Here is a 15079-nt window from a genome sequence, read left to right as displayed (position 1 = left end):
ATTTTCAGAGCACCAAACAATGGTAAAGTAATGGTTACACTAATAGAAATAGTCTATGTCAAGAAAAATGAACAAAGTGAACTCATACCAAAGGATGAGCCTTGTGGTGGACTGGCTAAACTGCAGTACGGCAGTCAAGACTCTGCTCACAACCTGAGTTCGATCCTGACAGGCTCAGGTAGCTGGCCCAAGGTTAACTCAGTCTTCCTTCTTTTAGGGTCAGTAAATTGGGTACCCAGCTGACTGGAAGGAGGGAGCCATGTATAGCTTGTATAATTAAATTGTAAGCTGCCCAGAAACTGCTCTCATGAGGCACATATGCCTCTGTAATGAGATTCTTGGCTTAAGCCCATATTATCCTTCCATTGATAAATCACAGAAGAAACACATTAAATACAAGATGCCTGGAATTCCAGGAAGGACTTTAAAAACGGGGAGGGAAACAAGCCAGCAATGAACACAACAAGTGAGAGTTCCTGGGAGCATCTGTCTTAAACAACTAACCCATCATGAAAACATACCACAGTTATTATGGCATATGAGTGCATCTCAAGTTAAAATTTAAATTTAGCTTAGTTTTTGTTTTTGCTTCTCTTTAGTTACATTTATGTTACGTTGTAAGCCGCCCAGAGTGGTACAATATACCAGATGGGCAGGATATAAATCGAATACATAAATAAATAGTCACGTCTCTTAAATCATTAAAAAAACTTTACACTTAAAAAAAGAAATAGTGTGAGACATAGAGGAGATGAACATTATTTTGAAGTGATCTGGTGCCAAGCATGATGGGCTTGTGATTCAGTATAATTCTGACAAGCAACCTCCAGTTCCTGTGACTTACTTCTTGTTCTTCCAAGTAGAAAATGACACTTGCAGTTCACCAGAGGGGGGCAAAAATTTAAAAGAAAACAGAAGTTTACTATAATCCCGTTACAACATGATGCAATTTGAAAGACAAACACATTTGGGAAATGTAACTTTCTGCCCTATCATTAAGGGGAAAAAAATAGGTTTCCATTCTGTTACACAATGGGTTTCCAGGACTGGTTAGCAAGATCAACAAGTACTTCTGAAAAAGCTTTAAAAGACAACATGCCCTTTAGAACATGACTGAAGTGTATTGTCCAGAGGTCTGGCCATCCTTTTGTATACATCATTTCCATTATTTTAGTTAAATTTCAATCCATCGGTCCTACCATTATTTTTAAATCAAAGGAAATATACTGTGATTACCACTGACTCTCCATTCTTCTCCTTGTCTGACTCATCTTTATATTTTTTTTTCCAGCTTGGGAAAACCGAACTTTAATGATGAAGCTATGAACTAGCATACATCAACTTACTATAATACCTATGTGGGAACATACCTTCCATTCTTCTTTTCATTTTCTTCCTTCATCTACTGCCAATACCTTTTAAATAATTCTAATGTACATGAATGGGGGCGGGGGGGAGAAGGGTCAAGAATTCACAATATTACTTGTTTTCCTTTACATGCCACTGCAAAGTTTATGTTGCTTGTAACTAAACAGATTTTATGAAGAAAAAAAAGCATTTTACAGTTCGCAGTCCCACCCAGAGCGCAAATCAAGGAGGTAAGAAGCTTATGAGATGTTTAGCTCAGCAATGCCTAGCCTCATGAAGTCTCTTCTAGGACTTGAAAGTTTGACTGTTTCTGAGATTTTACTGACCAAATAAAATTGTCTGCCACCCTTGTTTTTGGAATCTTTGGTCGGGGCATTCATGGACAAGGAACCAATATGAATTACAAGATTCATATTCCTCAACAAAACAAGAAGAGACAGCACCATTTGCAATTCAGAGGAGGCTGCAGTTAAACTAATAATAGAATTGAATATAACGTTGAAAACAGAAACATGGCAATTGATTTCAGAAGCAGATGTTTTTTGAACAGGATTGTGCTGGTGATGATGTTATTCCTTGTTCTCTCGTGTCGTATTGTGGGCAAAACACATTTTATTAATTGCACCGTCTATGACGATCCCCTCCCTATTCCGCACCAGTTTTTCCAGCCAGGCAACCTTGTGATTGGTGGGATTATTTCCCAGGTCATTCTTCTCTCTAACAACTTCTCTTTCACGGAGCAGCCTGCGCAGATGTTGATCGATGAACCTATGTAAGACACTTTTCTTTCCTTCTATTCCCTATTCTTTTCTTCTATTCTATTGGCAGTAGATGAAGGAAGTGTTGAAAGTATGCCAGGTAATGATGATGAATATAGTATTGCTTTTGTTCTTGCGTTAAATGGCCTCTATCTCTTGTTAACAGTTCAGTGCCTAAAAATTACCAACATGCCCTGGCCTTGGCATTTGCTGTCAAAGAGATCAATGAGAATCCTAAAATTTTGCCAAATATTTCTCTGGGATTCTACATCCTCAATAGCTACTACACAGCAAGGATGACCTATAAGGCCACTCTCAGTCTTCTTTCTACACAGGACAGGTTTGTCCCCAACTTTAAGTGTCACAACCACAACAGTTTGATTGCTGTCGTTGGAGGGTGTCTGTCTGAAATTTCTGCCAATGTAGAAATCCTATCAGCCAACCACAAGATGCCCCAGGTAGGCTCTATTTAAGATGTGTGATACAGTACCTTCCATTTCAGTCGAAGATTTCATGATGTTTTCTCCAGTATTTTGGGCCACAAATTTGTGAAATGCTATCTAGATGATAAACCCTTTGAAATTTCCACTTTGAAAATTATCGTTCTGATATGAAGCAGGGGCTTAAAACCATTTCAGGAAACTACACAAGGGATTTTAAATCATTTCATTAATCAGCGTGTTTACAGGCATGATTTCAATGTAATCCATTTAGAATCCTTGCATTTTCATCCACCCTCATGCTACATCCCAGAACCTCTTACTACCTCTGTTGTTGGCCAGTGCTTAATTTTTTTTTTTCAAAATGGGAAAGCGCTAGTCTGACAGGACAGCAAAAAATTTTCTAGTCAGTTTCACTTCGAAAAGGAGGTGGAAGTGCTTTTCTCCTTTCTCTCACTGCTGACTTGTAAATTTCCACTGTCATGTCAGAATATCTGGTATGGAAGAATAGACTTTGATCTCTCAGAGTTCATATGTTGACAGACTGTCTCAGCAGACTGTGTAAAAGACGTGAGGAAAGGGTCAAGCAAGTATTGGGACCATTATTTGAGAAACATATCTAGCAGTATTGAAAAGAAGTTACATAAAAGGAATGTGGCACATGCTGTATTTTATGTGAGAATGAAATCATGCTGAAGAGTATAAAATCTGCAGCCTAGGTGTTATGATTTCATTTTCTTCGAACGCTGTGAGAAATATCTAAATGGTGAAACAAAGTTTTAAAAAGAGAGCTTATTTATCTGGAGGCTACGCAAATATTAGGCAGCTGTCTAGTGGAGATCTTTAAACCTGTGTTAAAAATGTAACATTTTAAAATCACTCATGTGTGTTCTCTTTTAATCCATCCTAAAAATAGCTTTACTGATGTTATTCTAGCTCACCTATGGATCCTTTCTGCCAGCAGAAAATAGCAGAAGCCATTTCCCATTTTTGTACCAGATGGTCCCGAATGAAGCCAAACAATACAAGGGAATTGTGCGGTTACTTCAGCATTTCAGATGGACATGGATTGGGCTCGGTGCTGTGGATGATGACAAAGGAGACAGGTTCTTACAAACAATAGTGCCACTGCTTTCCCAGAATGGCATCTGTGATGCCTTCATAGTGAGATTACCCAAATGGGATTATGTGGAGGACCTGATAGACTCATATTTAAAGCACTGGAAAAGTTATAGAAAGGTCACTGAAAGGAAAGCCAGTGTCCTCTTTGTGTATGGAGAATCTCCATCTTTTCAGAGTCTGAGAATGTTGTTGTTTCTTACTCCCTTCTTGTCGCTGCCCCCTCTGGAGAAAGTGTGGGTTGTCACCTCCCACTGGGACTTTGAATCAGTATCTGTTCAAAAGATATGGGATATGGAAACCTTCCATGGTTCTTTATCCTTTACTGTTCACTCAAACCAGCCATTAGGCTTCCAAGAGTTCCTTCAGACTGTAAAACCTTCCTGGGCCAAAGGAGATGGCTTTATCCAGGACTTCTGGCAGCAGTCCTTCGATTGTTATTTCAAGATGTCTAAAGGGGAAGAAGGAAACAATAACCTCTGTACTGGAGAAGAGAAGCTCGAAACTCTTCCTGGATCTTTGTTTGAAATGAGAATGTTTGGCCACAGCTACAACGTCTACAGTGCTGTCTATGCTGTAGCACATGCTTTGCATGCTTTGTATGGATCCACTTCCAAATATAGGAGGTCTCTTGAGAGAGGGAACATGCCACTTATGAATATTCAGCCATGGCAGGTAGTTAAAACACGTTTTTAGAAAACCATGTTAGTTTATGCATATGAACAAGAGGCAAGGGGAAACACTAATATTCTAATTAATTAAAAAATGCAACAAAATTCTTCATTTTGTCAGACAATTTCAACGAGAGAAGATTAACCATGTTGCATTAAATGTAGATGGAAATATGAGTAGAGTGAACTCAATATTAATGGAACTAAATTGCAAATATAACCCGTTCTTAAACATTCTGAAAATTATTGCTCCTTATCTCTGCTCTTTACATCAAGTCAGCTCCTTGGAAACAAAAACTAAAAAATAAAATCTCTACATCTAATGTCTTCAGAAATCTATCATACTATGTTCAGGACCCAGTTTTTCATTTTTTTTTCACATTCTCTTTCATTCCAGGTCCACCACTTTTTAAGGAATATCTTATTCAACAACACTGCTGGAGACACTCTGTATTTTGATGGGAATAGGGAATTAGTTGCAGGGTTTGACATTACAAACTGGTTGATGTTTCCCAATGGCTCAATAGGGAGAGTAAAAGTTGGAAGGCTGGACCCTAAGGCTCCTCCAGGCAAAGAGTTAACCATAGACGTTGGTCAAATCTCATGGCACCCAAGCTTTAAGCAGGTGAGGCATACTTGTAAAAGCTTGAACGATTAAAAATCAAAAGATTATTTAATTAATTCGATAAAAAATCTTAGTCGATCTCATTAACTATTTTGAGTTGTGCTATGAGAATGTGGACATTTTATGACAGTATTCGTAAACAGATCTTCAGATCTTCAAGCATCCTCCTGTTTTCCACCCTAGCAGCAAAGCAGAGATTGATGAGTTGGTGGATCAAGACCATGTCATGGCCAAATGTTGGCCACTCAAACAATGGAAGCAGAGCACAATATGATTATAACACCCCTTGGAAGTTCGTGTCAGGCACATTTACTGCATCTTACAGAAGTTCATTTTACATGGTTGAAAAACTTAGTAACCAATGCTTAAGACTATATGAAGACTGAATTCAAGTTTTATTCAAATTCTTCAGTCATAAAAATATGTTTCAATTATAAGCTTATAGCTATAAAAGTTAGAGGCAGGAACTTAATTTATACATTAATCCAAAAAAAGCAGAGGTGTACAGAGCCCATTGGAAAAGAAGAGAGTAGGTAAAATATCAACATTTATTGAAGTAAAAATATATGAAAGTCAAAACAATTCATCCCTTTGCCTTTTAGCATATCCAGACGCACAATAAAATTGTTATAAAATGGTCTCACCTAGGCAAGCCAGCCAGTTTGAACCTTTGGAGGGAAATCCATGATCTCCTTGTCTGTATGAGTTGCTGGCTTCTGGTACGAATCCTCCTGCTCCATTGCCATTTGCCTGCCTCTTGCTTTGTGGACATGTTCCTGGCATTATCTTGGCATGGGTAAGGATTTCAATACTTAAAACTCAAACATTCAAAAATCCAGCAGCTCCAAAGGAGTTGAACGCAACTGACTCCTTTAGAAAAATCTTGCAGATGAGAAAGAAATCTTTCCACTTGTTCTGGAAATTTCACTTGACTGTGAAGTGTTGATTGAAGCTCTTTAAGGCATGTATCTGTATCCATCCATTAGTCAACTTGGAAAAGTTTGCTGGGACTTCAAATTAGTCCCAGATTCATAAAAAAAAAATCATATTTAAAATTTGAGATTTATCGACCTTGACAAATCATGAATCAAAATGAATCACCATTTCTCTGATTACTGCCCATTTCTACATAAGGAGGCAAGTTCACAGCATAATTATTGTTCCAGAATTTTCTTTACCTTGTTCACACGTTGTCTAACAACATGAGAAAATTTTGAATGGACAGCTGTACCAAATTTTGTCATCTCTGTTGAAGCTCCTTTCCCCAGCTTTGATCGTTCCTTAAAAGCAGAGTTATCTTAATGATTTCTCAAGTATTTCTCAGTATTTAAATAATTTTCAGGAAGGTCTTGAAACACGAAGCAGAAAGAGACGTGGTGGGTATAGGCTTCCAGAGTAAGTAACAGGATGGGAGTGAATGGGGCAATATAGAGATTTAGAAAGTGATCAAGTGTGGATCAGGTTAGAATTTTGAGAGACACTGGGGAAAGGACAAAAAATTTTGACAAGTAGGGTAGCCTCACACACTTTGTAAGTGAATGAGTGTGTGTATGTGAATAAGTCAACTAACTTTGAATCCAGACCTAGAGGAAAACACCAGCAAGTAGGAATATTTTTAATTTTGTAGAATGAAAGAATGGGATGTGGATAAGACAGTACCTGAGTTAATCTCTGCCTGCCTGCTCTTATGTGTGTGAACTTGTGTGAGGGAAAACACCTACCTGTGTGTATGTAAGAATCCCTATTTTTGGCTTGTCTCTCCATCCACCTTGGGCTACTCCACTTTCCATACCATGAAACGTAATGGCATCCACTGAATTTGTACCAGTGGAATTTTGAAGATTATCTTTTCCTTAAACTATTTCTTTATTACTTTCTGTTCACAAGGAATCCCAAGATGATTGATTCATTGTTGAGAAAGTGGAAAACAACTTGTCCAAAAAAGAAAGAAAAGAAGGATTCCATGTTGAAAATGGAAAGTAGCTAATTTAATCAGGAGATACCATTCTCTTGTTCATGAAAAAAACATTTCTCATTCAGGGAAAACTGCAACTCTTCTCTCTTTTGAACCCATGTGAAAAGAGAACTGTGGAGTCTGTACTCACTGTTAAGGAAGACTGCAAATTTTCTTTTCCAAAACTCAGTCCTCAGAAAGTTACAAGCTATTCTGAGTATTACCAATCCATCAGTCAATCATTACATTCCAAAGAAGAACAGGTCTGTTCGAGGTGAACCCTGCTAATCATCTTGTGTAATTTTGGACAGGTGGTGCCTGTGTCTGTGTGTAATGACAACTGCTATCCTGGCTTCCGCAAGAAAAAGAAAGAAGGAGAGAAATTCTGTTGCTATGCTTGTACTCCCTGTCCAGGAGGGATGATCTCTTTCCAAAAGGGTAGGAGGCATAATGGAAACTTTCTATAGCAAAACATAACTCTTACTGTTTTTCATTTTACTGTACTACCTTCTGTTCCTAACAAAGAGAGAAAGACTTCTTCTAACTGAAACCATACAGAATCTAGGGCTACAACAACTATTTACTCAAACAGAAATTTCTTTCACTTTCTCCGCTTCTATTATTTACATTGAATGTGTATGAAGGCAGTTATGACTGTAGTTCTTTTATGTGAATTAAATGAGTCTCTATATCCCTTTTTTTAGACATGGATTCCTGTGCCCAATGTCCAGAACACGAATACTCCAGTAGTGATCAAACTCATTGCATTTCCAAGACCATAAACTACCTCTCTCAACAAGAAACTTTAGGGATCATCTTATCCATCTTGGCTGGTTTCTTTTCCTTGATCACAGCTTTAATGTTTGGAATATTTGTCAAATATAAGAACACACCCATAGTCAAAGCCAACAACAGAAGCTTTACCTACATCCTCCTCATTTCTCTTCTTCTTTGCTTCCTTTGTTCTTTGCTGTTTATTGGACATCCTACAAAACTGACTTGCCTCCTCCGACAAGTGGTTTTCGGCATGGTTTTCTCTGTGGCCCTTTCCAGCATTTTGGCAAAAACCATCACAGTGGTGCTGGCATTTATAGCCACCAAACCAGGATCCACAATGAGAAAATGGATGGGAAAAAGACTGGCCAATTCCATTCTCCTTTCTGGCTCTTTTATTCAAATAGCTATATGTACCATTTGGCTCTGGATATCTCCTCCATTTCCAGATGTGAACATGCACCAACTGGATAAAAAGATCATATTGGAATGTAATGAGGGTTCTACATCCATGTTTTATGGTGTCTTGAGTTATTTGGGCTTCCTGGCCAGTGTCAGTTTCCTGGTGGCCTTCTTTGCCCGGAAATTGCCTGATAGCTTCAATGAGGCCAAATTCATCACTTTCAGCATGCTGGTGTTTTGCAGTGTTTGGGTGTCCTTTGTTCCAACCTACCTGAGCACCAAAGGCAAATACATGGTGGCTGTGGAGATCTTCTCCATCTTGTCCTCCACTGCCGGCTTATTGGGTTGCATCTTTTTCCCTAAATGTTACATCATTTTATTAAGGCCAGAGTTAAACACTAGGGAACAACTCACACGAAGAAAGTAGTGACACAATAATGCTTGTCTCTTCTTAGTACTGCAAAATATAAAATTTAAGAATGAATTCAGAAGAATTTATTTTAAGAGATAACACCCAAACTACCAGGCAGCTTGGAAGAAAACTAGATAGAAGTTCCTTTGATTATTTTTTTCAGTAACAAATTATTTTCTCAGTAGCAGATGGTGTAATCTTAAATAAATAAGATGACTGAAAATTGACTAAGCTAACACTAAGCGAGCTGAGGCTATGTTGATGCCAAATTTTTTCCATCTACCGATGCTGGCAATTACTTATGTCTACCATGATCCCAGCCTAGTTACAGTATGGGCTTTCACAGTGGTTGTATATCTGGGCTAAGATGGTTCTGGCACACTCACTCACACCCCTGCTCCTTCCCTTCTCTGACCCCTTTTTGGTTACGCTGCTAATCTCAGCAGTGTGCTCACAAGTGCAATATGCAAGTAGATCTGAGATTGCAAAAATATCTTCTGTACCTATGATAGCCAGTGATCAATTTTGATTTAGATTACACCACCTGTTAAATTAATATTATGGCATAGAATTGATAATTCATCTCCTTTAATGGTGGACTTTTTAAAGCAACGAAGTCGCACTGATTTCAGCAGGACTTTATATCCAGTTACTTATATTAGATTCAAATCTTAATGGCTGGATGTAGTCAGAACATGTGAAGAGAAAAATCCACTTTATTTTCTCCTTTGTTTCTGTACTCAAAGGAATAAATAAATCTCTCCTCAAGCCTACAGTGCATAATTTTTAAAAAGAAACAGAGAAAGTGTGATCAGCATTATATACCTTCTTCTATGTAAAAGAAAATGCAATTCTTCCCCAAAAAAGTCTTCCATTTTGTGAATGTGGGATATCGTGGTGGTATATTCATGGATCAAAACTCTAGGAAAACAGTTGTACTAGACCATAACATAAGACCTGTTGTAATAGGCACCGTTGTGAGGCCATATATATTTATTTTGTTGTGTTTTTTAAAAAAGAAGTTTATCAAGAAAACGTTATTGGACTGCATCAAAGTGAGAGCATGAAGAGCAGAGCACAACTAAATTAAAGGCTACACACTGATGACTTGTAAAGATGCAGGTTGAGTTGGGAACAACTTAGATCTATAATGGGACATAATGCTTTTCTGCGGAAGACTTAGCTACACAAGAAAGAAACAAGCAGCTCTTTGAGTCTCATTCACTGAAGGGCAATCAATGTCAGGTTCCTCAGCATGTCATTAAGAAGGAAAGAAAAGATGACTGGGTTTTGCAGACAATGCTTTCTCTGAATGGCATGCTTTTATAGTAAGAGGGCCAACATGGGCTCTTATCAATAAAAGGATAGATATGCACTCATTACAGGGGGAAAGATACACAATTGTCAGTGAGACACAGAAGGGGTTGGAAGGAAGGAGACAAAGGCAAGAACCTCAACTTAAAGGAGAATTGGTCCTTGTTCTAGGTTTTAGAACCCTCCTTAAAGGTTTGATGTGATGTGAGTGTAACTTTCTACAAAATAAAGAGAAAAAGAAGGAGCCACAGTACTAGTAGGAGATAGCTTTCCCATTATATGTGATGGGTGCAAAACATGTGGGTTATATAGAGGGGTTTAGAGTACACCGTTGGTGGAGGCATTTAACATTAGTCCCCACTAAGTCACATTGCTGTGCTTACTATTACCAGCAACAATACATCAGCCAGAAAAGTCTTGTGGCATCTTTAAGACTTATAACACCTTCAGCAGGAAGCATCCATAACCAGATCTCCCAAAACTCAATGGGCTCCCCAATGATTTTTCATCAGGCGACAGAATTCTACCAACATAGCACATGCTTTGTTCTAGCACTACACATAACTACCTTCCTACAACAGCTTCACTAGTTACTAGGCTGTCTCTAGGCACAGTTCAAAGCACCATGACTCAGGCCAAAGCTATCTGGAAGACTTTTACTTTTAGTAATATACTGTCTAAAGTCCTGTTGTGCACTTCTATGTGTGCACTGGAGGTGGTGTCGTTATCAGCAGCAAATCACGGTAGATTTTAAGCAAGTCACTGCTGATTCAAAGCAATTTTGAGGTGCACATGACTCATACATGATTAAATGATAGCGCGCTGAAGGGGCGCAGGAACGCCCTCGGAAAAGCGCGGCGGGCTTGCTTCCCCCGGCGCCGGAAGCAAGGACAACAAAGGGGCCACGTGATCTGGATGACGCAACCGGCGCTATTTAAGGTAGCGCCGGTGCGTCCTAAGGGGCTCTTTTGCTTTCGGCAGCCAGGGAGAGAGGCGAGGAGCTGGGAGCTGTGGCGGAGCGATTCACCCTCCCCCACCATCGATTCATTTAGAGGCTGCAAGTAGCGGGGGAAATATAAAAAAAAAAAAAAAGAATAAAAGGAAGACGTGGGGCTTTGTTGGGGGGAAGCTTTAGGGGAGGAGGGTGAGCGGGTGGCGGCGCGGCGGGCGGGCCGCACCCGCGGCCCCGACGGTCAGCTGGGAGCGTCCTCCGACTCTGAGCCCCCCCCCCACCGCGTTTTATAGTGGCATCCTGGATTTCGCGGGTGGCTTGGGAGGCGGTCTGGGCACTTGGCTGGGGCCGTTTTGGGGCCATTAGGAGAGGGCTAGGGAGCAGGCAGGCGGCAGGGGGGTTTTTTTCGTTGGGGACTAAGCCTGTCGCCATAAGCTCACTGTGGAGGAGACCCCCCCCCCCGTTTTTCTGGCTGGGATCGCCCCCCCCCCATCTGGGTTAGTCATCGGCTGGCTCCACTGGGGCCATTGTTGGTTTTGGAGGGACAGGGGCCTAATTGGGGGAGCGGTACTGGTTTGGGGGGGCGGTTCTTGAGAGTGGGAGAGTGTCCACCCGGCAGCAGCACGTGGAGGGACGCTGCAGCAGGTTTTTTGGGACCGCCATTTTGTAGGTTTAACCAGCCGCATGGCCGAACTGGTGGCGGCCATTTTGTGAGTTGGTTTCGCTTTTACAAAGCATAGAACATATAGATAGAATTCTGTCTGGGTCTGGCTTTGCAGTTGGTAAGGCATTTGGTTTACAACAGGGTGCGTTTGCAGGCGGATTCGTGGTGTAGGACCCTGGCTGTATAATATACACACACACACACACACACACACACACACACACACACACACATATATATATATATATATGTATTAATTAAAAAAAAATACACAAGTTTAAAAAAAAAATTGAATTGAGAGAAAGGAAAGGTATATAGTTACATACATATTAGAGTCTAAGTGAGTCCTTTCCAAGATGCCACCCAAAAAGGGGGGGGGGTAGGAAGAAGGGGAAGGACCCCGTGCGTGGGAGAGCGGCTATTCAGCATCCAACCCCACAATCCTCCTCTGATGAGGAGTCATGGGCTATGCTACGGGAACTGCATTCGAAGGTTGTAAGCATGGAAGCTAAGCAACTGGAGACACAGGCCCATGGGGGCATAGGGGTTACACCAAGACGGTCGGCTAGGGAGTCCAAGGGAAAACGCAGGGCTGAAATGAAGGCGATGACTCGTGAATTGACAAGACGTTTTGATGTTCTTGAGTCCGGGCAGGGGCATGAGTATGAAGAACAAGATGGAGGTGAAGACGTATCATCGGAGCCGCTTGGGATCCGGGGAAGCAAACGTGGACGGACAGGGGCAACAAGCAATACAGATGCTGGTGAAGGAACTTCATGTGGGTATGACCCCTATGATGATGCATATCCATACCCGCAAGGGGCGGCCCAGGACACAAGGAGTGAGAAGAGGGGTGAGTATGATAGCACATGCACCACAGCAGCACAAGGGGTATGTTGGCCGTGGTTTGAGGGTCAACCACAGGCGATGGGCACTCCCAACATGGGCGTGGCATCGCCTGTGGCATGGCCCGGAGGGTTTTGGCCGCCAGTTGCTCCGCAATGGTTGGGTTGGGGCATGCCTTTTTCAAGCCCTAACAAGAACACTTCGGCAAAAGATGGCAGTGAGTTAGGGATAGCACGGCACCCTTCCGTGCCGAATACTGGTTATAATTCAGCCCCATTCACAGCTATGCCTTACACAGACTATAATTCGCCGCTAGGCGATCATCTGACGCCAGCAATTAAGGAACGAATTTGGAAAGGCGATTATATTGACTTTTATGATCTCCTGAATAGGGAATATGAGGTAAAGGAGCTGGATAAAGATGACGAAAAGGTTAAAGAAAAACACAGGCGAAAGAGGCCCGATAGAAATTGGAATAATTGGGTCACTGGTTTTACCATATATGCGGGAGTTTTGGTAAAAATGCAGCCATGGAAGGCTTCCGCCCTGTTTCAATATTATGATATATTGCGCAGAGCAAAAGCAGAATTTGAGGGGCAAGCATGGCTTAGGTATGATGAGGCGTTCCGAATGAGGAGCGCCATTAGGCCAGAACTTCGATGGGACGAGGTTCACCCGGGTCTTTGGTTGCAGCATATGTCGCCAGCTAAAACGAATTTAGGTGACAGATTTGATTGTGGGCACCTTAACATTAAGTTCACAGGGACTTCAGGAACCCGCCAGGGGGCGGGGCAGACGGTTCAACCCCGTCTGCCTTGCTACGAATACAATAATAGAGGGTCGTGCAACAAGTCCCCTTGCAGGTTTAAGCATGAATGCATTACTTGTGGGGGAAAACACCCCAGATCTAATTGTTTCAGGGCCGGGGGACAGCGGCAGGGCAAGCAAGGAGGTTTTAGTAGAAAGTCTGAAGGGGGTGGCGGTCCTCCAGGAAAGGGGACCAACACCAATCAAAATTGATATTCTGAGAATGGGATTGCTGCATTATCCCAGGCAGGAAGATGCAGCATATCTGTGTTCTGGCTTTCAATATGGATTTAGAATTCCAGCATTGGGTAAGCGTAGGGCATTTTTTGCCAGAAATTTGAAGTCAATACAGGGAATGGAGGAAGTAGTTCAAAAGAAGATTGACAAGGAGGTTAGTGAGGGTAGGGTCGTGGGGCCATTTTCTAGGCCTCCGCTGGATGACCTGAGGGTATCGCCTTTGGGAATTGTTCCAAAGAAAACCCCAGGGGAATTCAGGCTAATACATCATTTGTCTTTTCCGGAGGGCGAGTCTGTCAATGATGCCATACCAGACGAACTGTGTTCTGTGCGGTATACATCATTTGATGAGGCGGTAAAAATGATTAGATCTTGCGGTGTCAATGCAGAGATGGCCAAGGCCGATGTGAAAGCGGCCTTCCGGATTTTGCCTGTCCACCCAACAGATTTTAATTTGCTGGGTTTTCAATTTCAGGGGTATTATTACGTGGATAGGGCCCTACCTATGGGTTGTTCCATCTCGTGTTCGGCCTTCGAAAGGTTCAGCACATTTGTGGAATGGCTGCTTCGGCAGAGGATTGGCTGTAGATTGACAGCACATTATTTGGATGATTTTTTGTTCTGTGGACAGGCAAACACTGGGAGGTGTCAGGAATTCTTAGACACATTTAGGAAATTGGCAGGGGAGTTAGGTTTGCCGCTGGCGGAAGAAAAGACGGAAGGGCCGTCAACGACCCTTACGTTTTTAGGCATAGAATTAGACACAACACAGCAGACTTCAAGATTGCCGCAAGACAAATTGGTAAATATGCGGAGATTGGTTGGTAGTTTTAGGGATAAAAAGAAGATAACATTGAAGGAGCTACAACACGTGGTAGGGCATTTGAATTTTGCGTGTAAGGTTGTAGCGCCGGGAAGGGCTTTTGTGCGGCGTCTTTCCAGCGCCATGTCAGGGTTGAAGAAACCATTTCATAAGACGAGAATAACAAAAGGTATCAGGGAGGATCTGAAGTTATGGGAGCAGTTTTTGGAACAGTTTAACGGGATTTCTTTTTGGAGATCTGACATGAACCTTAGGGCTGATGTACAAGTGAATTCAGATGCTGCTGGGGCGTTGGGTTTCGGAATTTATTTTCAGGGCAGATGGTGTGCAGGAGTGTGGCCGGACGAATGGCATAGGCAAGGTATTACTAGGGATTTAACATTTTTAGAGTTTTTTCCAATAGTTGGGGCACTTTGGCTATGGGCTGAGGAGTGGTCCAATACCGTGGTGCGTTTTTGGTGCGACAACCTGGCGGTTGTTTACATCATCAATAATTTAACCTCACGATCAGAAAGGGTTATGGATTTGGTGCGCGCATTTACATTGAAGGCACTACAGAATAATGTTGTGGTGCACGCGCGACACGTGCCGGGCATGGATAATCAGATCGCTGACGCTCTTTCACGCCAACAGATCCAGCGTTTCAGGGAGCTGGCGCCGGAAGCCAGGGATCTGCCGGAGGTGCTTCCGGCGGAGGTCTGGCAGATTGGCGTGAGGAAGCGTCGCGGGCGATAGGTATGGCTTTGGCCCCGAGAACAGGTATAAAATATAGGATGGCTGTGACTGAGTTTTTGGAATTTAGGAATAGGGCGCGATTGGAACAAAAGTGGCCAGCACCAGTAGGACACCTGCAGCAATTTATTGTGGATTTGTATAGACGGGGGTTAGCGCCAGGTACTATTCAGGGTAAGTT

General features: G+C 42.0%; 1 protein-coding gene across 1 annotated transcript; it reads left to right on the top strand.

The window, feature by feature from the left end:
* The first annotated feature begins 30 nt into the window (after positions 1-30).
* Positions 31-9289, top strand: LOC110086492 (vomeronasal type-2 receptor 26-like). The gene is made up of 6 exons (XM_020807429.3): positions 31-125; positions 2293-2584; positions 3503-4360; positions 4754-4981; positions 7247-7373; positions 7640-9289. The coding sequence occupies exons 1-6, from the start codon at positions 31-33 to the stop codon at positions 8536-8538; spliced, it is 2499 nt and encodes an 832-aa protein (XP_020663088.3). The 3' UTR covers positions 8539-9289.
* The last annotated feature ends 5790 nt before the right edge of the window (positions 9290-15079 follow it).

This window comes from Pogona vitticeps, chromosome 6 (assembly GCF_051106095.1).
Source record: "Pogona vitticeps strain Pit_001003342236 chromosome 6, PviZW2.1, whole genome shotgun sequence".
NCBI lineage: Eukaryota > Metazoa > Chordata > Lepidosauria > Squamata > Agamidae > Pogona > Pogona vitticeps.
This window is presented reverse-complemented; position numbering and strand designations above follow the sequence as displayed.

Bases quoted from the DNA above. Each gene is read 5' to 3' on its own strand.
- LOC110086492 (XM_020807429.3), top strand. From the start codon at position 31: ATGGTTACACTAATAGAAATAGTCTATGTCAAGAAAAATGAACAAAGT. The intron at 126-2,292 runs GTACGGCAGTCA...TCTTGTTAACAG, and splicing joins GGTGGACTGGCTAAACTGCA to TTCAGTGCCTAAAAATTACC. The intron at 7,374-7,639 runs GTAGGAGGCATA...CCCTTTTTTTAG, and splicing joins GATGATCTCTTTCCAAAAGG to ACATGGATTCCTGTGCCCAA.